Raw genomic sequence first — 26,349 nt, forward strand, 5'->3', positions numbered from 1 at the left:
ATTGGCTGCCAACCGCCGTTAAACACCACTGAAGAAGACAATAAACTTTGGTTTCCACTAGTTATCACAGCCACAAAGTCAACATTGGCTATGTCACAAAAAATCATGAAAATAAACGTTAGCTTTTGGTCTTAATTTAAGGTCAGGGTTAGCAGCGTGGTTAAGGTTAGGTTTAAAATCAAAGTTCAGAAATAGGCAGGGTTCATGACTTTGTGGCTGTGGTAACTAGTAAAGGACCTTAAACTTTACGCATATAGTTTACGTCATCAAACAGCGCCTAACTGGAGCGCTGTGCGTCCTTTTCAATTCCAAATTATAACGTGGAAATAAAGACTAAAGATGCCTATGAAAGGAAGATTCCCCATTAGACGAACGCTGGAGTATCTCCAGAAAGGAGAAGTTGTATTGAAAAACAGAGTAAAGATTTTGACAGTAAATTACAACACACATGGACAGCTCAGCGACGGAGCAAGGTCAGTTTGTTATACTAGCTAGTTAACCTAGCTGTTTTTGGATAAGTCTTTCAATGCAGAGAGCAATGATATTTCAAAATGATATTTCTGTTTCATTGTTATAATTGTACAGATATGCAATAGAAATTGAACCAGTAGTTCCCGAGTTAACAGTGCGTTCAAGACAACTGAGAACTCGGGGGGGGAAAACGAGCTCAGACTGGGAAAATCGTTTAAAACGGTCATCCGACTCTGAATTCCAAGTCGGTAACTCGGGCATCTTTCTAGAACTCCGACTTTCTGATATGGAACGAGAGTTGCCAAAATTTTGAATTTACGTTAAAAAAAAAAGCGTTAAACGTTAAATTAGATCTGTGTTACGACAATTAGATGGGATAATCTAAAATTCAAAGCTCTCCTCTCCCCAGATACTCATGCTAGTCCCTGTATTATCAGTCTCAATATTTGTATAGAGAAGTGAGGGGATGGTGACTCAAACCGTAGAATAAACTTTAAAGTTACTGAAGTTAAATAGTCTCCCTCTTTATGTTTCTCTCTCCCTTCACTGTAGGGGACAGTAATTCATACCGTAGCTCTAAAGTTATTGGAGTTAAGGAGTCTGAAGTTTTTACACAAGTTGAAGCTGGTTTAACGCTGGGCTGAGGGTGTAAACATTTGCATGGATGTTGCTCTCTTTCTTACTAGTCACAGCGACATAATAGTTAGGGCTACTAGTCACAGCTACACAATACTTAGGGCTACTAGTAAGGTTGCAAAATTCCAGGAACTTTCAATAAATTCCCTGTTTTTTCCTCCCAGAAAACCTGCTTGGATGCTACTGGATTTACTGCTTATTCCTGCTTGATTCTGGGAATTTATCTGCATTTTATTTTATTTAACCTTTATTTAACTAGGCAAGTTGCTTGATTGACTAGCTAACTTCGACTAGCTACATTCGGTTCAGTATTATGTAGCTGTGACTAGTAGCTAGGGTTGCAGAATTACAGGAACCTTCAATAAATTACCTGGGTTTTCCAGAAATCCTGGTTGGAGGGACTCTGATTCTCTATTGGTTTCAGACTTTTGGCCTCCCATCCCATTCTAACCACCTCTCGCCGGCTTTGTATTCATGTTACCTGATGAAATTCCTGTACAATATGATCTTGTTGCCATCTGATGCACATTCAGATGTCATAAATCAGCACTGCAGAGCGCTCCCTGTACTATGCCGTGCCTTGATTGTATTACTGTTGTATTACCGTTGAAAGACATTCAGACTCAATCACAGACACTCTTACTGACAGTTGTGGTGTATTGTTGTCTCTACCTTCTTGCCCTTTGTGCTGTTGTCTGTGCCCAACAATGTTTGTACCATGTTTTGGTTTGCTACCATGTTGTGCTGTTACCATGCTGTGTTGTCGTGTGTTGCTGCCTTGCTATGTTGTCTTAGGTCTCTCTTTATGTAGTGTTGTCTCTTGTTGTGATGTGTGTTTTGTCCTATATTTATAGGTTATTTATAATTTTTTTAAATCCCAGCCCCCTGTCCCCGCAGGTCTTTTGCCTTTTGGTAGGCGGCCATTGTAAATAAGAATTTGTTCTTAACTGACTTGCCTAGTTAAATAAAGGTAAAAACCTCTAGCCCAGGCATTAGTTGCTTTGCAGCTCCCAGTTTCATTTCCAAAATAAAAGTCTAGAGCTTGTTTTAGAACTACATTCAATAACGACGTTATACCAGATGAAGTAGTATAGGCTTGGCCTTCAGCAAATTACTTGTGTGAGAATGATAAAGGCACAGAAGAGCCTTATCTTGAATAACCGCCTGAGCTGCAAAATATAAAGTTAATATGATTTAGGCTGTCCTGAGCGAAATAGACAAGGGGTCCCAAATGGTTAAGACTATAGCCTATTCTTATTGCCAAATCTGTTTTCCCTATCAGCCACTGCATGTGCTTCTTCAACTATTTTGTTTAAAATTTATTTAGAGACTATATTTAAAGGCTTGTAAGCTAGGGTCTCTTTTTAAGGGGAGCCTTATAATAAAAAGTTATAAAACACAAATAGAGTCCTGCAAGACACCAGTACCCAAAATTATAGCCTAAATTGCAATGCCTACAAGTTGAAGGACTTATTTTATTTGGATAGGCCTAAATTAAACATTTAATTATTAAAGTGGTAGGCTAAAGAACTTGAATTTAGCTAATTTTGAATACTCACATGGATTTCAATAAACAAATGAATAAAACTGTTCTATTCTCTTTGATTTAGTTCCTATCGCAATTCACAAATGACTAAATGGATGACATGCTGACTTAACTGAATGAAGGATGAATTAAATGTTGGAATGATGAGTTGCACGCGTCATCCATGCTCTACACTTTATTTGGCTAGTAGTCAAATAGGCCTCCAGAAGGGCATTTTCTGAGGGTGATGGGTGCTTTTCTGAAGGCGCATGGAGATCACAAGCACTTCAACTGGGCAGTGGTGTCGGGATGGAGGGAATAGCCTATACAGAGACTACCTAAGACCACTGCAACAGGGTTATTGTAAAGTGTGGGAATAGGCTTATGGCAGACTTCCCACGTTTAACCTCTCCCTTGTTAATTTCAAAGTCCATAGGTTCATGACCGGATTCATATAAATCATGTCAAATTGTTTTAAATTCATATTAACCCCTCCTACAGAATATGCTTTGGCAAGATTTTGAGTGATAAAATATTCTATAAAAAAATATATATTTTGAGAGTTGAAAGACTCCAGTGGTCATACATAATTAATAGATTCACGAAACAGCTACTATTATTCTCTGTTTCATTATCCCTGGTAGATACTACTGGTTATGATTCATTATTCCTGGTAGATACTACTGGTTATGATTCATTATTCCTGGTAGATACTACATTATTCCTGGTAGATACTACTGGTTATGATTCATTATTCCTGGTAGATACTACTGGTTATGATTCATTATTCCTGGTAGATACTACTGGTTATGATTCATTATTCCTGGTAGATACTACTGGTTATGATTCATTATTCCTGGTAGATACTACTGGTTATGATTCATTATTCCTGGTAGATACTACTGGTTATGATTCATTATTCCTGGTAGATACTACTGGTTATGATTCATTATTCCTGGTAGATACTACTGGTTAACACATACTGTGTTATGCTTGTTTGCGTAGCACACCTCAGGCCAGTTGGTGTATGTTTTTTTTGTTTGTTGGTGACATGAAACTGACAAAACCTTAAGTTATTATTGTACGTCAGAATTGCTGCACAAGATTTGTTCAAGCCTAAAATGTTAGGCCGTAATCGTAACATGGCGTTTGTATGTTCAGATTTTATGCATGGCTTTTCTTATGATCCTAATGATACGTACGTTCAACATTTTTGCAGGTATCTCACTCCATATTCCGATCTGAAGATCACTGCTGTCAATGACTTGACCTCGTTTCTTTTCGAATTCCCAGTTGTCCTGAAAGCACAAACTGTCCATCATGCGACAACGAGTTGTTCAGCTTTAGCAAGACGCACATAACGCCCCGGATCAGAGCTATAACCCAGTGGTCAGGATCTATGAGTGAGTTGGTACATCCTGGTTGGCCATCATGCATCTTTTCTCTTTTTCTGCAGAAAATTTGTGTTCTTCAATGTTCCACAAATTCAGTACAAAAATCCTTGGGTTCAAATTATGATGTTTAAGAACATGACACCATCGCCATTCCTAAAGTTCTACCTAGGTGAGTCCAATTCTGTACTTACTATGATTGATAGAATCTTTAACTATGCCTCTCTTTTACATGCTTGTGCATCTGTCATTACTGCATAGTCTGTGGTTGTGATTTTATCAAGTCTATTAGGCCTATGTTTTGAAGTCTGACATGGTATATCCTTAGAATTAGAATATAATTTTTAAATTAATAGGATCTCTGTATATCTCGTCCATATAGATGATGGAGAGCAGGTGTTGGTGGATGTGGAGGGGAAGGACCATAAACAAATCACCCAACATGTCAAGACTATTCTTGGCAAGACAGAGTAAGTACTGATAGTACCATAACCTCTGATACCCATTCATCACAGCCCACTGCTTGATTTGGTTCTATAACAGGGATGTATTCATTAGTCGAATTCCGTTGCAAAACGTTTGGTCGGTCACAAAACGTTTTGCAACAAACTGTTTACTCTAGGAACCAAACAGAACGAAAAGGGGTGGGAACTACCTGCATTTGTCCAATAGAAACTCTTGTTTTTCAAATGCAAAACATTTTGCAACAGCCTACATGTTTTGCAACAGAATCTATCCCAGAAGTGTAGGCCTCCCTGGGTTGCAGCAGTCTGTTTGGCATGACAACTACAAATGATTTGGCTAAGCATAAACAGACTGGTCCTCAGGCTAGATGCCAGTGAATAAGCCACGAGTTAATGTCTCTGACAGTAGCCTAATGTCAAGAGGAATGTTTAAAGGTCCAATGCAGACATTTTTATTTCGTTATCAAATCATTGCTGGGTAACAATTAAAGTACCTTAGAGAGGTTTGAAACTCCCACCAAAACGGGCTGAAATTTCAGGCAGTCTTGTCAAACAGCTCTTACACTAAAAGGGCATTATCGTTTTCACAATTTCACAGAATTATTCCAACCTCAGTGTGGAAATATACACAAGACAGAAAACTCATGTTTTTGACTGCACTAGCCCTTTAAGGTTAGGCGTTACTCTTGTTTAAGTGTATAATACAATATTACTGGTTAATTTGTCTTCCCTCTCATTGTCTATTCTCTCCCCTTACAGTGAGGTCCTGCAGGCTGAGGCTTTAGCCAGGATGGAGGCTGCTAACCCAGCCAACTTTGGGCCCAAGAAGTACTGTCTGAAGGAGTGTATCTGTGAGGTGGAGGGCCAGGTTCCCTGCCCGGGAACCACGCCGCTGCCCAAGGAGATGACTGGGAAATACCGTGCACAGATGGCAGCCGCACAAGACTGAGACTGGACAGCAATACTACTATATCAAATATGTTTCACTGGAAATACTGTGGATTTGTTTTTGTACATTAAAGGAAATATTTCGATTTTATGTCAGTGGTTGTAAATAAGGATAATTGAGACTGATGAATTAGAATCTGCTTCAGATTAATTAAATCAAGTGTGTATGTGTGGAGTTGATGCATAATATTTGCAACACACTCACATCCTGTAATGTCGATAAATGAAAATGCCACCCTTCCAATTTTTCGTAGGTCATGTCTTTATTTAGTGTTGAGTGATGGAGCCTCAATAGCTGTGTTTAGACAGGCAGCCCAATTCTGATATTTGTTTCAATAATTGGTCTTTTGTCAATCAGATCAGCTCTGAAAAGATCTGATTAGTCAAAAGACCAATTCGTGGTGGTGGGGGGGGGGGGGGTCTGAATTGAGCTGCCTGTGACAACTAAAGGTAAACAGGAAACATGAAAAAGCTCAACAGTTCATTAACATTTGCCACAAATTATTCATGTTTCAAAAGGTTCTGTTGTGTTTAGCTACAACACAGTTGAGTGTGCATGAGACTACAGCGAACAATACTGCTTTAGTTCAACTTAATATCAAGTACTGTTATATACTTTAAGGCAAGGAAATTAGTACTTGGATACAACATCAAAGTACTTACACAGGAAACAGTTTGCCCACAGTATGTGATAATACTAGGTAGCGGTTTAGTGTTTTTTCATTACCTATGAGAAATCAAGAATCCAAAGAGGGAAACTAGATTTAATATTTACGTTTTGCCAAGACCTTCTGAATATAGAGTAGAAGGCTGATGCTGTGACAGATGGGCCATTCTGGGTAAATTAACCTATTATTCTGTGCCTCGGACTGAAACATCTCCAGTGCAACAACGGTGTGTTAATTGGTAAGTGCTGTTAAGAGACTTGGTTGAATCAGTTGAGTAATGTAAACTGGATGTTTGCAGGGTAAAAAAGTAAGTTCAGAGCAGGACAGATTCTGACCCTGCCATCATTGGTGCACTAAAAGAGAAAACACAGGGTTAGAACTAGTGTCGCCACTGTGTTGGGAGGATAAAACAGCGCAGGGAGAGAGACTAGGACAAAATCATAATTGAAAGACTAGCCTACTTTGGACCACTGCAGAAGTGTCTCAGTGATATCATGCACACTCACTGAAAACAAATGAATATATCCTGTGCTTCAACTTAGTCATTCAATAGACATAACCAGCTAACAGAACGAGTCCCTGAAAGCAAAGCAGGATTTAAAAAAAGTTTTTTTGTTGGTATCGCTCACCATGGCTTAATGTTTTGTTCATCAACATTCTCTTTCTAGCGGTCACTGGACCCCCAGGGATGACAGAGAAAAGATGTCTTAACGGCAATGGTGTTCCACTCCCATACAAACTCAAACATGCATGTGAAGATCTGACAGACAAAATGTAGCAGTAACAAGTTAGTCATGCTTAGTATTCAGGTGCCGACGACAGCTGTCATTCGAAACTGTTCAGAGTGAACGTTTTCGTTCAAGAAGACCATAACATTTCCAAACACTTTGCGACCTTCAAGGCAACCCTGGTTCTACATAAGGTATTGGTATTGAATAGCAGGACTACAGACGATGTCAGGCCTCTGTTACCCAAATATGACCCCTTGGATCCTACCTCCTGTGGCTGACTATGCACAACTGTCTGGAAGTGATGACTTCCTCTGCCCTTGTGCTTCTTCTTACCATACAGATATAATTACAAAAACAACAGGGCTCCTAAATGAGACCTTCATAGAGTGTGAGTGTTATTAGTATGTACAAGAGTGAAGAAATTAATGTAAATGCATCTCCTTTTAGTGCTAGGCTGCATAACCCTGAGCAGGGTCTCAATAGACTAGTTTTGCTTTCTCTCCTTGTCTCCTCTCCTTGACCCTGCACTTACATGGTAGGATGATCAGGATCGGCAAAGAAATAACGCTAGGTGCTGTCACCTGTGCAGTTCAATCACATCAATACAGATGAAGGAAAGGGACAAGGAGAGGGAGTATAGACTATTGAGATGCGGCCCTGGGTCTAGAGGGCTAATACCCAAGGGGAATGGGGGGTGGTTCCTTCACAAATGTTTTAACCCACCTAACACTTACCTTAACCAACCCAGAATCAATGAGATCATTGGCCATTTAAAGCTGGAATCCTTAGCAGTGAAACTGCCACGTCTGTTTGCGATATTACAACAACAAAGATGTTACTTCAAACAAACACTTTTTTCATCGGACATCATTGCACATGAGATAGAACCAGTGGAGGCTGGTGGGAGGAGCTATAGAAGGATGGGCTCATTGTAATTGCTGGAATGGAATAAATGGAATGTTATCAAACACACAGAACATATGGAAACCATGTTTGACTCCGTTCCAATCATTCCATTCCGGCCATTACAATAAGCCTGTCCTCCTATAGCTTCCCCCACCAGCCTCCTCTGGATATAACAGCAGAGTATGTACTACAAACTGTTTTTATCATGATGCTGGATGCTCATCTCCTCCGTTTAAAAAACAATAACAACTGCACCTGGGGCGACCAGTGGCGATGTTTCACCTTTTGCGGATCCCAGCTTTAAAGGGAACAATTGTAGAGTCTCAGGATTAGCTTCTAGCCCTGGGTGGGCAGCCCTGTTGTAAGTATCAGGTGATGGCATGGAGGATGGGAAAAGTAGAGATGGAGGTGGTGTCACTGTCAGCGTGTCTTACTGTTCTGTTCCTGCAGGGTGCGCTGCAGCTCTCTCAGGTTCTCTGACAGCAGCTCCACCTCATCCAGCCTCCCGTTGAGCTTGGCGTCGAAGATGTACGCCCGGATGTTATCTATCTGCTGCAGCAGCAACTCCTCCTCGATCAAGTCAACGTCTGGCATCGCCGCCTCACCCTCCTCTTCAAAGGGATTGGTCGAGGCTCCTGGCGGGGTACTCCCAGAAGCCTCTTTAAAAGGGTTACCTTCATCGTTCTCCTCCTCCTCTTCGAAAGGGTTGCCTGTGACGCCCTCAACCTGCCCTTGCACCCCGCCCTCCTCTTCCTCCTCAAACGGGTTGTACTCCTTCTTCCCGTTAGCTACCTCCTTGTGCTCCTTCTGGATCTCCTCGGAGAATGGGTTGGACGGATCCTCCTCCACCGTGGAGGAGTCTTCCTCCTTAAAGGGGTTGAGGGAGGCGCTGTTCTGTCCCTCTACATCTCCTCCCAGCCACGGGGGCGACTCCTCATCCTGGTCCGTCAGGGCAGGGAAGGCCCTCATGGAAGGGGGGCTCCTCTCTGCTTTAGGGGTCAACTCTTCCTCCTCGTTCTCTTCCTCCCCCTCCCTATGGAGGCTCCCTGTATCAGTTAGGTTCAGTGAGCCCTGCCAGGTGTATGTGGCCTGGGTGGATCCTGAGGCTTGGCTCTGAGCCCTGTGCTTCATCTTCCCCCTCTTCCTGTCCTCCAGGCGCTGCAACTCCTCCTGTTGTAGGCTCTCCTCCTGGGCCAATCTCTGGGACAGAGTGATGGCCAGGTGGGTCTGCTGCTGGTCGTACTCATCCTGGAGAACACACAGTTCAACAAATCACACCCTAGTCCCTACACAGTGCACTATTTCTGACCAGAGCCCTGTTACGGTCCATTGCATTGTAATCGCAGTACATATAGCAGCTACATTTTGTAACATTATGTAAGTTTCCCCACCTGCAGCTGCCTGAGGTTCTCCTCCAGCATGGCCACCTCGTCATGCCTCTGGGCGGCCTTGGCCTGCCGCAGGAACGACCGGATATTCTCTATCTGCTGCAGCATGGGGTCATCCAGCTCCCCGTGGGTGTGGAGGGTGTCTGAGGAGGGCAGCCAGCCTCCAGCTTTGGTCATGCGGGGGACTCTGGGGGCCTGGGGAGGCTCCCCGTTGGTGCTAGAGGCCGGGCGGTTCTTCTCAGAGTCCTGCCTTCTCTTCTGGGCAGCCTGGCAGGAAGATAGGAATGTATGCTTTTAGAGACAGCTTTACTATATAATACATTAGTTATAAAAGCAGTTGCTTTTAGCTTTCCTGGTATCAGACATATCAGACCCTTTTTGGAGTATCATTATTGGGTCTTTAGTGTAAACAATAAGCAGCCTCCTCACCAGTCTTTCCTGGGCGAGCCTCTTCTCCTGCTCCTGCTTCCGCTTCATCTTAAACTCCTCAAACTTGTCCTTAGTGGGCAGAGACATCAGACCCAGCAACTTCTCCTGCAGGAGGGGGGCGGGATAGGGAGAGAGAGATGGAGAGAAACAGAGAAAGAGAGAAAAGGGTTGAGAAAGAGAGGGAGGGGTTTGAATGTGTTGTGTAATGAGCTATTATTCTGGGGAAAGTGACTAATCATTCACTCTTCACCACACCATTCAGCATATCCATAGTTGCTCTTTATGTACAGTAGTGTACCTTCTGTCTCACCTGGACGAACAATGTGGCTGTGTATCTGACCATCCTCTGCAGCTGGAGATTCTTTGGATGGGGCTGTGGCTCCTCCTTCATTCCCAGTGTTAAGATCCTCTTACTGACAGAAACACAGAGAATGTTACAAGAATATGGTTATTTAGCAGACACTTTTATTCAAACTACGGTTGGGCCAAAATACACTATATATACAAAAGTAGGTGGACACCCCTTCAAATTAGTGGATTCAGCTATTTCAGCCACACCCATTGCTGACAGGTAGGGTTGCAAAGGGTCTGAAACTTTACAGAAAATGTCTGGAATTTTTCAGAAAAGTAAAGCCTGGGAACTTTGGGAATTTTGCTTAAATTCTTCAAAAAAAGTTGCTTAAAACAGTGAACCTTTTGTGGGATACACATGGCAATTCTAGGTCTTGAGGCATATTTTGGTTAAACTATCCCCAATTCAATGGAATTGCAACCCTCTACATGCACAGTGCATTCTTCCATCACATGTGCAGTGCACTCTTCCATCACATGTACAGCTGATTCTCAAGATCTTGCACACTAATGAGATGCTATTGGGCCCACACTACTACACTGTCTGAGTCAAGGACTACATGCTTTCTGGTAAGTTTTGATTACAATACTGGCAGGGGTGAATATATTTTACATGACATATTATTTTTTGTTAACTAGTAAATAGTAGCCTATAGCAAAGTGTGTTTAACTCCTTTCTAACTTGTTAACAATTTATGCTAGTTATTTTTTGCTACCATGTGGGTTTTAGCTTGTTTCCATACATGTTTCATTTTAAAACATTTATCTTACAAAGGAGTTGTTTAATCTAACTGCTTAACTATTTATCTGTACATGGAATTGTATTTGGGGTTTTTTACTCCTTTTTTCTAATCTTTACAGGAAAATGCCACGGGCACTATCTGATGTGTGGAGACATTTCACTGCAGCTAATGTAGAAGGAAAAGTGTACATTTGTAAATACTGTGCCAAATCATATGTGAAGAATGCAACAAAAATGCAGAATCATCTGGCCAAGTGCATAAAGTTCCCTCAGCGCTCACAACAAGCAACCTCTGACAAAAGTCCCTCTACTTCTATTCGAGGTGAAAATGATGAATCAGACACCTTATCGATAGCAACAGCTCATGGTCTTCCTGGAATCAGAAGTTTTTTTGACTCAATAGAGGAACGTAGTCAGAGAAATGCTGATGAACGTCTTGCTCGAGCTGTGTATGCAACTGGTTCACCTCTGATGCTCACAGGCAATGTGTATTGGAAGAGATTTCTGAATGTTCTTCGCCCAGCATACACCCCTCCAACCAGACATGCTTTATCTACTCATTTGCTGGATGCAGAGTTCAACAGAGTTCAAGTGAAGATCAAGCAAATCATAGAGAAAGCAGACTGTATTGCAATCATCTCTGATGGGTGGTTGAATGTTCGTGGGTAAGGAATAATTAACTACATCATCTCCACCCCTCAAACAGTATCCTACAAGAGCCCAGACACAAGGGACAACAGACACACCGGTCTCTACATTGCAGATGAGCTGAAGGCAGTCATCAATGACCTTGGACCACAGAAGGTATTTGCACTGGTGACAGACAATGCTGCGAACATGAAGGCTGCTTGGTCTAAAGTGGAGGAGTCCTACCCTCACATCACACCTGTGCTGCTCATGCATTGAATCTGCTCCTCAAGGACATCATGGCATTGAAAACAATGGATACACTACACTCTACAAGAGAGCCAAGGAAATGGTTAGGTATGTGAAGGGTCATCAAGTTATAGTAGCAATCTATCTCACCAAGCAAAGTGAGAAGAATAAGAGCACCACATTGAAGCTGCCCAGCAAAACCCATTGGGGTGTTGTTGTCATCATGTTTGACAGTCTCCTGGAGGGGAAGGAGTCTCTCCAAGAAATGGCCATATCACAGTATGCCGATATGGACAGCCCCATCAAGAGGATCCTCCTGAATTATGTATTTTGGGAGAGAGTGGTAAGCAGCCTGAAACTCCTGAAACCTATAGTAGTAGCCATTGCACATATTGAGGGAGACAATGCCATCCTGTCTGATGTTCAGACTCTGCTTGCAGAGGTAAGAGAAGAAATCCGTACTGCCCTGCCCACTTCACAGTTGCTCTAACAGAGGAAACTGCAGTTCTGAAATACATCAAAAAGTGTGAAGACTTCTGCCTGAAGCCCATACATGCCGCAGCGTACATGTTGGACCCCAAGTATGGTGCAGAGATCAACAAGGCCTATGGTGTCATCACTACCGTGTCTCGCCACCTTGGCCTGGATGAGGGCAAGGGTCATTTTATTTATATACACTGCTCAAAAAAATAAAGGGAACACTTAAACAACACAATGTAACTCCAAGTCAATCACACTTCTGTGAAATCAAACTGTCCACTTAGGAAGCAACACTGATTGACAATACATTTCACATGCTGTTGTGCAAATGGAATAGACAACAGGTGGAAATTATAGGCAATTAGCAAGACACCCCCAATAAAGGAGTAGTTCTGCAGGTGGTGACCACAGACCACTTCTCAGTTCCTATGCTTCCTGGCTGATGTTTTGGTCACTTTTGAATGCTGGCGGTGCTTTCACTCTAGTGGTAGCATGAGACGGAGTCTACAACATTTACATTTACATTTAAGTCATTTAGCAGACGCTCTTATCCAGAGCGACTTACAAGTACATACATTCATACTTTTTTTTTTTGTACAACCCACACAAGTGGCTCAGGTAGTGCAGCTCATCCAGGATGGCACATCAATGCGAGCTGTGGCAAGAAGGTTTGCTGTGTCTGTCAGCGTAGTGTCCAGAGCATGGAGGCGCTACCAAGAGACAGGCCAGTACATCAGGAGACGTGGAGGAGGCCGTAGGAGGGAAACAACCCAGCAGCAGGACCGCTACCTCCGCCTTTGTGCAAGGAGGAGCACTGCCAGAGCCCTGCAAAATGACCTCCAGCAGGCCACAAATGTGCATGCGTCTGCTCAAACGGTCAGAAACAGACTCCATGATGGTGGTATGAGGGCCCGACGTCCACAGGTGGGGGTTGTGCTTACAGCCCAACACCGTGCAGGACGTTTGGCATTTGCCAGAGAACACCAAGATTGGCAAATTCGCTCTTCACAGATGAAAGCAGGTTCACACTGAGCACGTGACAGACGTGACATAGTCTGGAGTCGCCGTGGAGAACGTTCTGCTGCCTGCAACATCCTCCAGCATGACCGGTTTGGCGGTGGGTCAGTCATGGTGTGGGGTGGCATTTCTTTGGGGGGGCCGCACAGCCCTCCATGTGCTCGCCAGAGGTAGCCTAACTGCCATTAGGTACCGAGATGAGATCCTCAGACCCCTTGTGAGACCATATGCTGGTGCGGTTGGCCCTGGGTTCCTCCTAATGCAAGACAATGCTAGACCTCATGTGGCTGGAGTGTGTCAGCAGTTCCTGCAAGAGGAAGGCATTGATGCTATGGACTGGCCCGCCCGTTCCCCAGACCTGAATCCAATTGAGCACATCTGGGACATCATGTCTCGCTCCATCCACCAACGCCACGTTGCACCACAGACTGTCCAGGAGTTGGCGGATGCTTTCGTCCAGGTCTGGGAGGAGATCCCTCAGGAGACCATCCGCCACCTCATCAGGAGCATGCCCAGGCATTGTAGGGAGGTCACACAGGCACGTGGAGGCCACACACACTACTGAGCCTCATTTTGACTTGTTTTAAGGACATTACATCAAAGTTGGATCAGCCTGTAGTGTTGTTTTCCATTTTAATTTTGAGTGTGACTCCAAATCCAGACCTCCATGGGTTGATCAATTTGATTTCCATTGATAATTTTTGTGTGATTTTGTTGTCAACACATTCAACTATGTAAAGAAAAAAGTATTTAATAAGAATATTTCATTCATTCAGATCTAGGATGTGTTATTTTAGTGTTCCCTTTATTTTTTTGAGCAGTGTATATATAAATATATATATATATATATATATATATATTATTATTATTTTTTTAAATATTTTTTAAAGGGCAAGGTTCTTGGCAGTCTGGCAAAGTACACTTCCAAGCAAGGGCTTTGGGATGGAGATGCAATATGGCAATCGTGCCAACATATCTCATCAGCCACCAACATCAGCCACCTCAGAGCGCAACTGGTCCTTGTTTGGGAACACACACACCAAAGCACGCAACAGGCTGACCAATACAAAGGTTGAAAAATTGGTGGCCATCCGGGCAAATTTGAGGCTTTTTGAGCCTGACAACGAGCCATCCTCAACAAGGTTGGAAAGTGACAGTGAAGATGAGGCCTCAGAGTCTGATGTTCAAGAGGTGGACATTGAGGAGGTCCAGGGAGAAGACATGGAGGCCTGAGAGGAAGACAACCAAAGATTTAGTTTCTAGACTCTCATTTTACAGATGTATGTTGAAAACATTTTTGGGAGATGCGATGGATCATTAGGGATCATTCAATATTCCATTTATTTTGTTATTCAGTGAAATCATCCCATGTGAAGAGTCAACTAATTTAATTAAAGTTCAATTCGTAACAAATATTTTTTTTTTTTTCTATTGGAAGGATTTAATCATTTGCAATTATGTCTACTTATGATAAGGTATAAGGTTTATGTTTCTGTCTCCATATGATATGGTAAATCTATCCAATGCAAAAAGCATCTACATTTAAATGGTATTAATATTCATTTGCATATATTTCCGTTAATTCTCATATATTCCCACGGAAAGTTTTCACCTCTGAATATTCCCCAAAATATGCAACCCTACTGACAGGTGTATAAAATCGAGCACACAGCCATGCAATCTCCATAGACAAACAGTAGAATGGCATTGGCAGTAGAATGGCCTTACTGAAGAGTTCAGTGACTTTCAAGTCAGTTTGTCAAATTTCTGCCCTGGTCAACTGTAAGTGCTGTTAGTGTGAAGTGGGAATGTCTAGTAGCAACAGCAGCTCACAGAACGGGACCACCGAGTGCCTAAGATCACCATGCACAATGCCAAGCGTCGGCTGGAGTGGTGTAAAGCTTGCCGCCATTTTACCCTGGAGCAGTGAAAACATGTTCTTTGGAGAAATTAATCACACTTCACCATCTGGCAGTCTGCTCCAATGCAGTGCCAACTGTAAAGTTTAGTGAAGAAGGAAATAGTCTGAGGCTATTTTTCTTAGTTCAGGCTAGGCCCCTTAGTTCCAGTGAAGGGAAATCTTAACACTACAGCATATAATGACATTCTAGACCAGGTGTGCCCAACCTTCTTTGACGTGAGATCTACTTTTTCATTTGCCAGCCTGATGAGATCTACCAGTCTCAAAATCTAAACCAACCAACAAAATGTATGAAACGCAACACACCACTGAGTATGAACCTGTTGCTATGATACCTATTTGATACCCAAATATAATGTGGACCAATAACATGTTTTACACAAATAAGTGCAACTCATTTAATTTCCTACCTTAGTGTGACTTTTGGCATTGGGTGGAGGCAAGTAGTTTTTCATAATCAGGGCTGTAGCAGCATGTTGCAAGTCTCATGCAGGCCACAAGGTGGTCATCCGTCATAGTAGATCTGTACTTGGACTTTATTATCTTCATGTGAGAAAATGCAGACTCACAGAGGTAGGTTGATCCACAAAGGGCTGATAAGTTGAGAGCACATCTTATGTTGGGATACTTCTCATCTATCAGTAGATCCCAGAACTCTTCCTTCATCTCAGTGGTTGCCCTGGGTTTCAGCTGAATGTCATTTTGAAGGGTGAGAATTTCAGTTTCTGCTATAGTTGTGTCCAACTGAAAAAGTGATCCCATTTTGGAGGCAATGACTTCCACATTTCTGTCTATGCCAAACGGAAAGCATATAAACTCTTCTATAAACTCTTCTCACTGTCAACTGCGTTTTTATTCAGCAACCTTAACATGTGTAAATATTTCTATGAACATAAGATTCAACAACTGAGACATAAACTGAACAAGTTCCAGACATGTGACTAACAGAAATTGAATAATGTTTCCCTGAACAAAGGGGGGGGGGGTCAAAATCAAAAGTAACAGTCAGTATCTGGTGTGGCCACCAGCTGCATTAAGTACTATAGTGCATCTCCTACTCATGGACTGCACCAGATTTGCCAATTATTGCTGTGAGATGTTACCCCACTCTTCCACAAAAGGCACCTGGAAGTTCCCGGACATTTCTGGGGAGAATGGCCTGAGCCCTCACCCTCCGATCCAACAGGTTCCAGACATGCTCAATGGGATTGAGATCCGGGCTCTTCGCTGGCCATGGCAGAACACTGACATTCCTGTCTTGCAGGAAATCACACACAAAACGAGCAGTATGGCTGGTGGCATTGCTGGAGGGTCATGTCAGGATGAGCCTGCAAGAAGGGTACCACATGAGGGAGGATGTCTTCCCTGTAATGCACAGCATTGAGATTGCCTGCAATGACAACAAGCTCAGTCCGATGATGCTGTGACACACCGCCCCAGACCATGACGGACCCTCCACCTCCAAATCAATCCCGCTCCAGAGTATAGGCCTCAGTGTAACGCTCATTCCTTCGACGATAAACGCGAATCCGACCATCACCCCTTGTGAGACAAAACCGCTTTTTGTCAGTGAAGAGCGCTTTTTGTCAGTCCTGTCTGGTCCAGAGACGGCGGGTTTGTGCCCATAGGCGACGTTGTTGCCGGTGATGTCTGGTGAGGACCTGCCTTACAACAGGCCTACAAGCCCTCAGTCCACAACCTCTCAGCCTATTGCGGACAGTCTGAGCACTGATGGAGGGATTGTGCGTTCCTGGTGTAACTCGGGCAGTTGTTGTTGCCATCCTGTACCTGTCCCGCAGGTGTGATGTTCGGATGTACCGATTCTGTGCAGGTGTTGTTACACGTGGTCTGCCACTGCGAGGACGATCAGCTGTCCGTCCTGTCACCCTGTAGAGCTGTCTTATGCGTCTCACAGTACGGACATTGCAATTTATTGCCTTGGCCACATCTGCAGTCCTCATGCCTCCTTGCAGCATGCCTAAGGCACGTTCACACAGATGAGCTGTGAGCCTGGGCATCTTTCATTTGGTGTTTTTCAGAGTCAGTAGAAAGGCCTCTTTAGTGTTCTAAGTTTCCATAACTGTGACCTTAATTGCCTACCGTCTGTAAGCTGTTAGTGTCTTAATGACCGTTCCACAGGTGCATGTTCATTAATTGTTTATGGTTCATTGAACAAGCATGGGAAACAGTGTTTAAACCCTTTACAATGAAGATCTGTGAAGTTATTTGGATTTTTACGAATTATATTTGAAAGACAGGGTCCTGGAAAAGGGACATTTCTTTTTTTGCTAAGTTTATAAGTGGCAATAGGCTCAAGTGATGCAACTCAGTGAAACGACTATCAAACTCAGATAAGATGCTCTGAACTTGCTCCACGCAACATGCACTGTCAAGCTGTGCTGTATCCTTGCCCTGACGTTCAAGTTCTGAATGCATGTGTTGAAAGAAGTGCAGGTCCTTACGTTGCAGCTTTCTTGTGAGCAGTTGTAGTTTGCATTTAAAAGTGTTCACAGAGCTGATCATGTTGATTGCATGTTTGCCTTCTCCTTGCAGCTCTACATTCAGTTCATTAAGCATGTAAGTTAGGTCAGTGAAAACAGCTAAATCCAGGAGGCACTGTGTCTCCTATTGCTGTGCATATTCTGCATGTTTGGAGACCTTGAGAAACTCCTTGATTTCAGGCAACAACTCACTGAATCTCCCTAAAAATGTACCTCGGCTCAGCCACCGCACATCCGTGTGCAGCAGCAGGTCTGTGTGCTCCGCTTCAGTCTCTTCTAAGTGAGCGTGAAATAACCTCCGCCGTAGGCTTCTTGCTCGAATAGAACACACAATCGCAACATCCATCACCTCTTTCATGTTTAACATCTTCCCACACAAAGCTTGCTGATGAACTACGCAGTGAAAACTAAGAAAGTCCGGGAAACAATCGTCCCGTTTGCACAATGCAACAAACCCACTAATTTAACCCACTACCATAGCGGGTGCCCCATCGGTAGTAATGGAGACAAGCTTACAAAAGGGCAGTTGGAATTTGTTAGCAAACTCCATAAAAGCTTGAAAAATATTTTTGCCCCTTGTATGTCCTTTCAGTGGCAGAGGGGCGAGTAGTTCCTCCTTTGTACTCATGTTGTCAAAAAACATTCTGATGAAAATGCATATCTGTGCCACATCTACCATATCTGTGGACTCGTCAAACTGGAGGGAATAACACTCGCAGTTGTCAATATCCTTCTTCAGTTGATCCTCGAGGTTCTCCGCTATTCCCTCACATCTTGTCACCGTATTTCTAGACAACTGAATGTCATTGATGGAAGCCATCATTTCAGTCTTATTCTTAAAATCCCCAAACAGAGAGTCTGCAGCCTCAATAAATGCTTCCTTGATCCCCCCAACTTTGAACAACTTTTTATGCTTAGCAAGAACGTGACTCACACGATAAGATGCTATGTTTGCCGCCTTCCCTTCGGTCACAGGCCATGTGAAAATTGCCTGTTTCACTGCCAGTTGATTTTTTTAGTTCTTGTACCTTTCTTCTTAGTAATTCAGTCTTTGCTGGAAAATCTCTTTCCTGGGTTTTGTGTGTGGTTTTAAAATGTCCTTCTATGTTACCTTTCTTTGGGATAACGATGCTATTATGGCAGATGAGACACACACATTTTGAGTTTGACATGACGAAAAAATAATCATCCTCCCATTCTTGTGGAAATGATACGTTTTCTGTTTTTTTGTATTGTTCCCTTCACATATTATTGCTGCTGTCTACCACACAACTTAAGAACGAATCTGACTACAAAGTTAGCTAGCTAGCTACCTGCCTGGCATCACTGTTACCTCGACTTGGCGTTGGAGGGCGGCATCTGACCACACTAACTAGGCATATGTCAATAAGTGGGCAGGGACTGGTCATATTTGATGTAAATCACGTGACTTTTCAGACATTGCTATGAATGGAGGACTGTCGAATGTTAATACAGAAAGAGGTTATAGGAATTGATTTGTGTGGCTGGATTTTAGTAGATGTATAATCATCTCACAATCGACTGGCAAGCATGCCGCGATCGACCAGTAGATCGCGATCGACTGGTTGGGCACCCCTGTTCTAGACGATTCTGTGCTTCCAACTTTGTGGCAACAGTTTGAGGAAGACCAGTTCCTGTTTCAGCATGACAATGCCACCGTACACAAAGAAGAAATGGTTTGTCAAGATCGGTGTGGAAGAACTTGACTGGGCTGTACAGAGCCCTGACCTCAACCCCATCGAACATCTTTGGGATGAATTGGAACGCTGACTGCGAGCCAGGCTTAATCGCCCAACATCAGTGCCCGACCTCATTAATGCTCGTGGCTGAATGGAAGTCCCTGCAGCAATGTCCCAACATCTAGTGGAAAGCCATCCTAGAAGAGTGGAAGCTGTTATAGCAGCAAAGGGGGAACCAACTCCATATTAATTCCCATGATTTTGGAATGAGATGTTCGACGAGCAGGTGTCCACATACTTTTGGTCATGTAGTTTATGATGAAATCGAATATCATGATATTTGACTGACGATATATCGTGAAGTGCAAGACTATACTATATTTGAACTTTACAAGTCAAAACTGTTATCAGTTAGGCTGTATCAATATGTTGAAAATTAAGTCTAAATTAATGAACTAAGCCTTATTTTTTCCCCATACAAAGGTTATTTAATGTGACTATAATAGGCCTGAGCGATATGGCCAAAATATCATATCATGGTATTTTTCAAATTTTTTACGGTATTTTATGTTTTTGATTAATGAAAGCCCTACATTTGCTTTATGAGTAGTGTGTGACCATAGGGTGGCAACACATACATTCTAAATTATTTCAATGGGTCTTTCTCCATTCTGATTGTTTTATACTGTTCAATTCAACTTCAACCTAAAATAATTTTCTACATTTCCTGCACTCATTTGAGATCATTTCTACGATATGGGCAAAAAAACTAGGTCTTATTTTTAACCAAATGTTGCAATTGCGATTTAGATCAAAACACTTGGATGAACTTTTGGAATCATGGAAATAGAATGTTTATTCTAATTCTATAGTTAGAATATAAATAATAGTGGACACATTGAATACAGTGTTGTTTGACATGACAACGAATGAAAATGCCATGGACGAGTTAAAGTGACAGGGTAGGAACCAAAGTGATGTTCAGTGTTTCCTAGGGGACCCTATAATCTTTGGCTACATTAAATCTTTATTCATGTAGCCAACATATTCATGCCCCGCCTATTCCTCTTTGACTTAGAAGATACTGTTGCACAAACATCATGCTGATTTAGGCCTCCACCAGCACTGGTATCAGGCTGTATTAGCTAGCTACATTTGCTCTGACTCAGTACTTTTATTAGCTAGTTAGCTAGCCAGCTAACACAATTTAGTTTAACTTGCTAAGAAAATACAAACTAGCTGTTTGCAGATGTAAGAAACACAAACTAATATTGTAATTATAGAACGCTTGTGGATTTATATTAAGATCAAAGTAAAAACAACATCGTTGTCATCAACATTGTTGCATGTGCTGCATTGACCACGCAGACTGAACGAACGTGTCTCATGGTCAACCAACAACAAATGCGCTCCTTGAGTGACAGGGGGTGGGACTAGGTCTGTATGGAAGCGGCGTGGAGAGAGTGAGAGCGGAGGGGGATGACTCAAGTAGCGGAGTAAACTATACAAATGGACGTTACACACGGCGTATCACACTATACTGTATACACTACCGTTCAAAAGTTTGGGGTCACTTAGAAATGTCCTCGTTTTTGAAAGAGAAAGTGTGGTTTTGTCCATTAAAATAACATCAAATTGATCAGAAATACAGTGTAGACATTGTTGACGTTGTAAATGACTATTGTAGCTGGAAACGGCTGATTTTAATGGAATATCTACATAGGCGTACAGGGGCCCATTATCGTCAACCATCACTCCTGTGTTCCAATGGCACGTTGTGTTAGCTAATCCAAGTTTATCAAGGCTAATTGATCATTAGAAAACCCTTTTGTAAAATATGTTAGCACATCTGAAAACTGTTGTTCTGATTTAAAGAAGCAATAAAACTGGCCTTCTTTAGACTAGCTGAGTATCTGGAGCATCAGCATTTGTGCGTTCGATTACAGGCTCAAAATGGCCAGAAACAAAGACCTTTCTTCTGAAACTCATCAGTCTATTCTTGTTCTGAGAAATGAAGGCTATCCCATGCGAGAAATTGCCAAGAAACTGAACATCTCGTACAACGCTGTGTACTACTCCCTTCACAGAACAGCACAAACTGGCACTAACCAGAATAGATAGGGTGGGAGGCCCCGGTGCATAACTGAGCAAGAGGACAAGTACATTAGTGTCTAGTTTGAGAAATAGACACCTCACAAGTCCTCAACTGGCAGCTTCATTAAATAGTACCCGCAAAACACTAGTTTCAACGTCAACAATGAAGAGGCGACTCCGGGATGCTGGTCTTCTAGGCAGAGTTCCTCTGTCCAGCGTCTGTGTTCTTTTTCCCATTTTAATATTTTATTTTTATTGGCCAGTCTGAGATATGGCTTTTTCTTTGCAACTCTGCCGAGAAGGCCAGCATCCCGGAGTCGCCTCTTCACTGTTGACGTCAGCTACAATAGTCATTTACAACATTAACAATTAACAAAAATGTGCTTTTCTTTCAAAAACAAGGAAAAGTGACCCCAAACTTTTGAACGGTAGTGTAGGATATCGCGATATTTAGAGTAGCATATCGTAGAAGAGGTGTCCCTCAAATATCGCCAACCCTACATACACATAACACATTCTGTATATAGTATGTACCTCAGTGCATCGATAAGTTCGTAGTATTTCTGGACTTCCATTCTCAGTCCACCAGCCGTGTCCAGGTTATAGGTGGTCTCTCCAGCACTGTGAGAAGTTAAAGTTTGACCAAACAGAACCACAGCCACATACATCTCTGGTCAAATGTAGTACGCTATACAGGGAACGAGGTGTCATTTCAGACAGACTACGTCTTACTTAAGAGACTCAGCCATTCTGATGTACTCTGGAGCTCTCTCGTCCACCTTGTCCATGCACAGCCTCAGCCTCTGGAAGGAAGACAGGAGGATGAATGACAGCAAGCTCACTACACAGTGAACAACAGTGTGTTACCTCGTAGAGCTTGACGATGTCAGGCACATGGTCTTTCTCCTCCAGTTTCTGCTGTCTCCTCATCAGGGTGTCCATGCAGTGGCAGCAGCAACGGATCCTCTCGTCGTCCTTCTCTTCCAGCATGGAGGTGACACTGCTCAGGCTGCTGATGCTGCCTCTCCTGGAGCCCATCCCGCTGACGCTGCCCCCACCACCCCCTGTTGGAGGGGACTGAGACTGGCCCGGGCTGCCTGGAACACTCAGGGCCTCCCGTGTCCCACTGGTCAGCTTGTCTGGAGAAAAGAGAACTGGTTGGTGAGTCACTAAGCAGGAACAATACATTAACTAACTAATTCTGAGAAACACTCTGATGTCACTGTTGATTTTCTGGTTAAATATGGGTGTAATATCGCTGTATGTGTGTAAGTGTGTGTGTATACAGTGTACTCACAAGCCAAAGGCAGGGGCACAAACTCCATGCACTTCTTACACATGATGGAGCCACAGAGACGGCAGTGGTGTCGTCTGTTCCGGAGGTTGAACTTGTTCCCGCAGTCGGGACAGAACGGGACATCAGAGTCACTCACCCACGACACAACAGACTTCTCAATCGCTGGAGAGAGGGGGAGGAGTGGATTTTCAGGATTCACACAGAAAATGACGTTCAAATTCACACAGGGAGGAGCTGTACTCAATAAGAACAAATGTGGTCCTGTATAATGTGATAATGAAAAACAAAATATACTGCAATATGGCCCCCTCTCAACTCACCTCTAATCTTGCTTGCATCTATGTTCATCCTGTCAAATGAGGTCAGCTGAAACACAAGATAGGATACATGGTGAGTCATGTCCTGACAGTAAGGGTGTGTAACTGCTACTGTATGTGTCAAACCCACATCGACAAACCAAAGGGGGAAACGACTTGTGATTGTTTGTGGGCTCACTTTCTCTAGCCTGATAATTAGCTTGTTGACCTCGATGACGTAGTGGTCGATCCTGGCAGCTCTGTGCTTCTTGAAGAAGTCCAGATGACTTCTGGTGGCTCCTACGGAGGAGAAGAGGGGACACCATCAGACTGGATGGAAGCAGTCTCTAAAACTAGAGACCATAACAAAACAACACTCTTAGTTACAATTCAGGTGAGATGACTCAGTAGCATGCAATGTCCAGACCAATAAATCTCTTGTTAACTGTGTATTGTTTGAGCAGCAGATGCAAAGCCCTTTACCACACCACCCCACCACTTTGCTCTACTCCCAGTTTCCCCTCTGCATACTGCTCCCAGTCTCACCCAGCTCCTGAGGCTCCCACATGTAGGGGTCCACTCCACCGTAGTAGAAGGACTCATAGCTGTCCGTCTCTGGCTTGTCCTCTCCATCCCTCTTCAGCAGCTTGTCTTTGGCTTTCTTAGCCTTCTGGACTAGACCTGCAGCCAACAGGATGACAGTAGTGATTACTTCAAGGAACTGGGCAAGGCTACCCGGCTATGAGACTCACTTTTGGGTCATTATTTGCTGACCTAAATGGAAAGACAAGCATTAACAGACTCACTCTTGAGCTGTCCCCTGACATGTCTGTCATCCCCAGAGTGTTCCTCCTCATAATGCTCCTGCAGCTGGTAGAATGACTGCAGGTCCTTCAGGCAAAGCGGGCACAGGAAGCCCTCCTTCACCTCCCCTGTGCCCTCAAAGGGGGGCAGGTAGCTGGAGGCCATGTTGATGGGGGTGGGTGGTGCAAGCAGTGACACCCACGGTGTGTCCCTGTCTCATGCCACGCCCAACTTGGTGTAACGCCCACCCCTCATCCGCTTCATTATACACCAGGAGAAAGCCTGAGGCAGAAACGGACAGCTTGAAGCAGTAGAGGGGTCAAGGGTTCTAAAAAATAACATACGGGCATATTACGCCGATTCTGTTGTAAAACGGAATCAAATGGAACGAAATGGGGATGGACCTACCTGAATTTGTCCAATATTAACTCTCGTTTTAGTTGCACTGTTTGGACTAATGATTACACCCTAGGTAAGAAGTCCAGACCGTTGTTTATGGAAGTCATGGTTTACTGAATGACAACCCTAAAATCATCCAGCAAGACTAGGCAGGTGACATGAACATAACGGTCTTTGATCATTGAACGCTTACTATTCACGTAAATCCTATGCATGGCTAAATGTATACCGTGTTAGAAATAATAAAGTTAGCTAGCTAACAACGAGAGCAGTAGGCTGTGTTTACATTCTCAGTAGGAAGGGAAATCATTTGAGTAGAACTAGCCAGTCCAGACAGATATATAACCAGCCAACTGGCTGGCTACTGAACAATTCACATCCATAAAGCAACCATGGAAAAAACTAGCTAGCTGACTAAGTTAGCAAAAGGCTAACGAGATATCTATAGTTCTGGTTCTGACGTTTCGCCAGCAGCAAGCGCACACCGTTTCCAATGACACACAATCCAAAACAGATGTATTTACTTACAGATCGCAATGTAAGTCTGCTAACAGTGTAGTTTATGTATGAATATCTGACAGCTCGTCGCTAATCTCCAGCTGCAACGCTCTCTCCGCGGGTGAAAAGTTAGCAGCCTAGTCTAGTCCACCGAGCTATAATAAAACGGTCTAGTCACACACTGTACTGTGGTACCGTCAATGGTCTAGTCATGTGATTAGCATACAGCCGAGACGGGAAGTGAGAATGGACAAAAAGCACGTTGAAGCCAAAAGGAACCCTGACCCTAGGTCTGCGACCGTGCTAACCGGGAACCTCGGGACGTCCCTAACCCATTGAAGTTTACATTTAAATGGTTTAGGTATTGGTTAGTGTTTAGGGTATGGACGACCCAAGGATCCCGGATTTCACTTCTGACTGTCCTGTCTTACAACAGGAAGAGAGACATTTATCAGAGGAAGCACATGTTCTTGAACACACACACAAACACTTAGTTGTGAGGATAGATATTCATGGTGGACTGGAAGAGAGGAGGGAAGAGAGAGAAGTGAGAATGTCCAGCCTGGAGAAGATCTGAGGTCTTCAACCTAGAGACCTGCCACCCATACTTCAGACTGTCGCTCAGCAGATACCTCTTGCACAAGGCATGGTGCTGTAGGCCTAAACTGTGTAGGCACCATTACCGTGCATTTGTAACCCTCTTCCCTGTGTCAGTTCCCAATGACCCTCCTGCAGAATGGGGTGAAGATGACCAACGAGTCACCCACAGGTCTATACCTTCAACCTTCTGCAGTCATACCCGTCAGACCCTATCTGAGACCAGGACTTCTTCAATGCCGCACAGACAAAGAACTGGTGAGTGATCGTAACATGGTACACACACACACACTGCCTTTTCATTTTCACTCTGGCTCTGACCAAGGGAGAGTAGTGTATTCAGTCCAGAAATTCCTGCTGTTTATTCACAAAGAGTTGTTTATTTGGTAACAGCAGTTGTGTTCTGTTGAGTCCCAAACAACTGAACAACAACAACACATTTATAAAGGCCTATTTACAGGATACAAAAACTAAAATGTAACACAATAACAATAACGAGGCTATATACAGGGCGTACCGGTACCAAGTCAATGTGCGGGGGTTCAGATTAGTCAAGGTAATATGTACATGTAGGTAGGGGTAAAGTGACTATGCATAGTTAATAAACAGCGAGTAGCAGCAGTGTAAAAACAAAGGGGGGGGGGGGTCAATGTAAATAGTCTGAGTGACCATTTGATTGTGTTACGGCAGTCTAAGTCGTCCTCCTCCTCAGACGAGGAGAGGCGAGAAGGATCTGAGGACCAATGTGCAGCGTGGTAATTTTCCATTATTTAATAAACACAAAACAAAACACTATACAAAATGACAAAACAAACTAACCGTCACAGTCCTAGCTGGTGCAGACAAAACACAAAGACAGGAAACAACCACCCACAATCCCCAACACAAAACAAGCCACCTATATATGATTCTCAATCAGGGACAACGATTGACAGCTGTCTCTGATTGAGAACCATATTAGGCTGGACACAGAAACAGACAAACTAGACACACAACATAGAATTCCCACCCAGCTCACGTCCTGACCAACACTAAACAAGCAAAACACATAAGAACTATGGTCAGGACGTGACAGATTGATTGTTCAGCTATTTAGGAGCCTTTTGGACTTAGACTTGGCGCCCCGGTACCGCTTGCCGTGTGGTAGCAGAGAAAACAGTCTATGAATTGGGTGACTGGAGTCTTTGACAATTTTTTGGGCGTTCCTCTGACACCGCCT

The 26,349-nt window shown here is 43.4% G+C and overlaps 2 protein-coding genes across 3 annotated transcripts; one reads left to right on the top strand and one right to left on the bottom strand.

Moving 5' to 3' along the window:
* The first annotated feature begins 267 nt into the window (after positions 1-267).
* Positions 268-5,679, top strand: mrps25 (mitochondrial ribosomal protein S25). The gene is made up of 4 exons (XM_039011178.1): positions 268-473; positions 4,089-4,195; positions 4,406-4,493; positions 5,247-5,679. The coding sequence occupies exons 1-4, from the start codon at positions 340-342 to the stop codon at positions 5,434-5,436; spliced, it is 519 nt and encodes a 172-aa protein (XP_038867106.1). The 5' UTR covers positions 268-339; the 3' UTR covers positions 5,437-5,679.
* A 2,152-nt stretch (positions 5,680-7,831) lies between these two features.
* On the bottom strand, positions 7,832-24,714 carry LOC120061400 (rabenosyn-5). 2 transcript variants are annotated; one of them, XM_039011179.1, is made up of 13 exons: positions 24,564-24,714; positions 23,639-23,918; positions 23,379-23,513; positions 23,032-23,132; positions 22,857-22,902; positions 22,537-22,698; positions 22,107-22,378; positions 21,972-22,042; positions 21,774-21,860; positions 9,868-9,970; positions 9,558-9,662; positions 9,132-9,395; positions 7,832-8,988 (listed from the first exon to the last, which is right to left on the bottom strand). In XM_039011179.1, the coding sequence occupies exons 2-13, from the start codon at positions 23,799-23,801 to the stop codon at positions 8,161-8,163; spliced, it is 2,337 nt and encodes a 778-aa protein (XP_038867107.1). In that variant the 5' UTR covers positions 23,802-23,918; positions 24,564-24,714; the 3' UTR covers positions 7,832-8,160. The 2 variants fall into 2 exon arrangements, with proteins under 2 accessions (XP_038867107.1, XP_038867108.1); XM_039011180.1 differs by having other exon boundaries at positions 23,639-23,964.
* Positions 24,715-26,349: the final 1,635 nt, after the last annotated feature.

Source organism: Salvelinus namaycush, chromosome 16 (genome assembly GCF_016432855.1).
Source record: "Salvelinus namaycush isolate Seneca chromosome 16, SaNama_1.0, whole genome shotgun sequence".
In the NCBI taxonomy this organism is placed as follows: domain Eukaryota; kingdom Metazoa; phylum Chordata; class Actinopteri; order Salmoniformes; family Salmonidae; genus Salvelinus; species Salvelinus namaycush.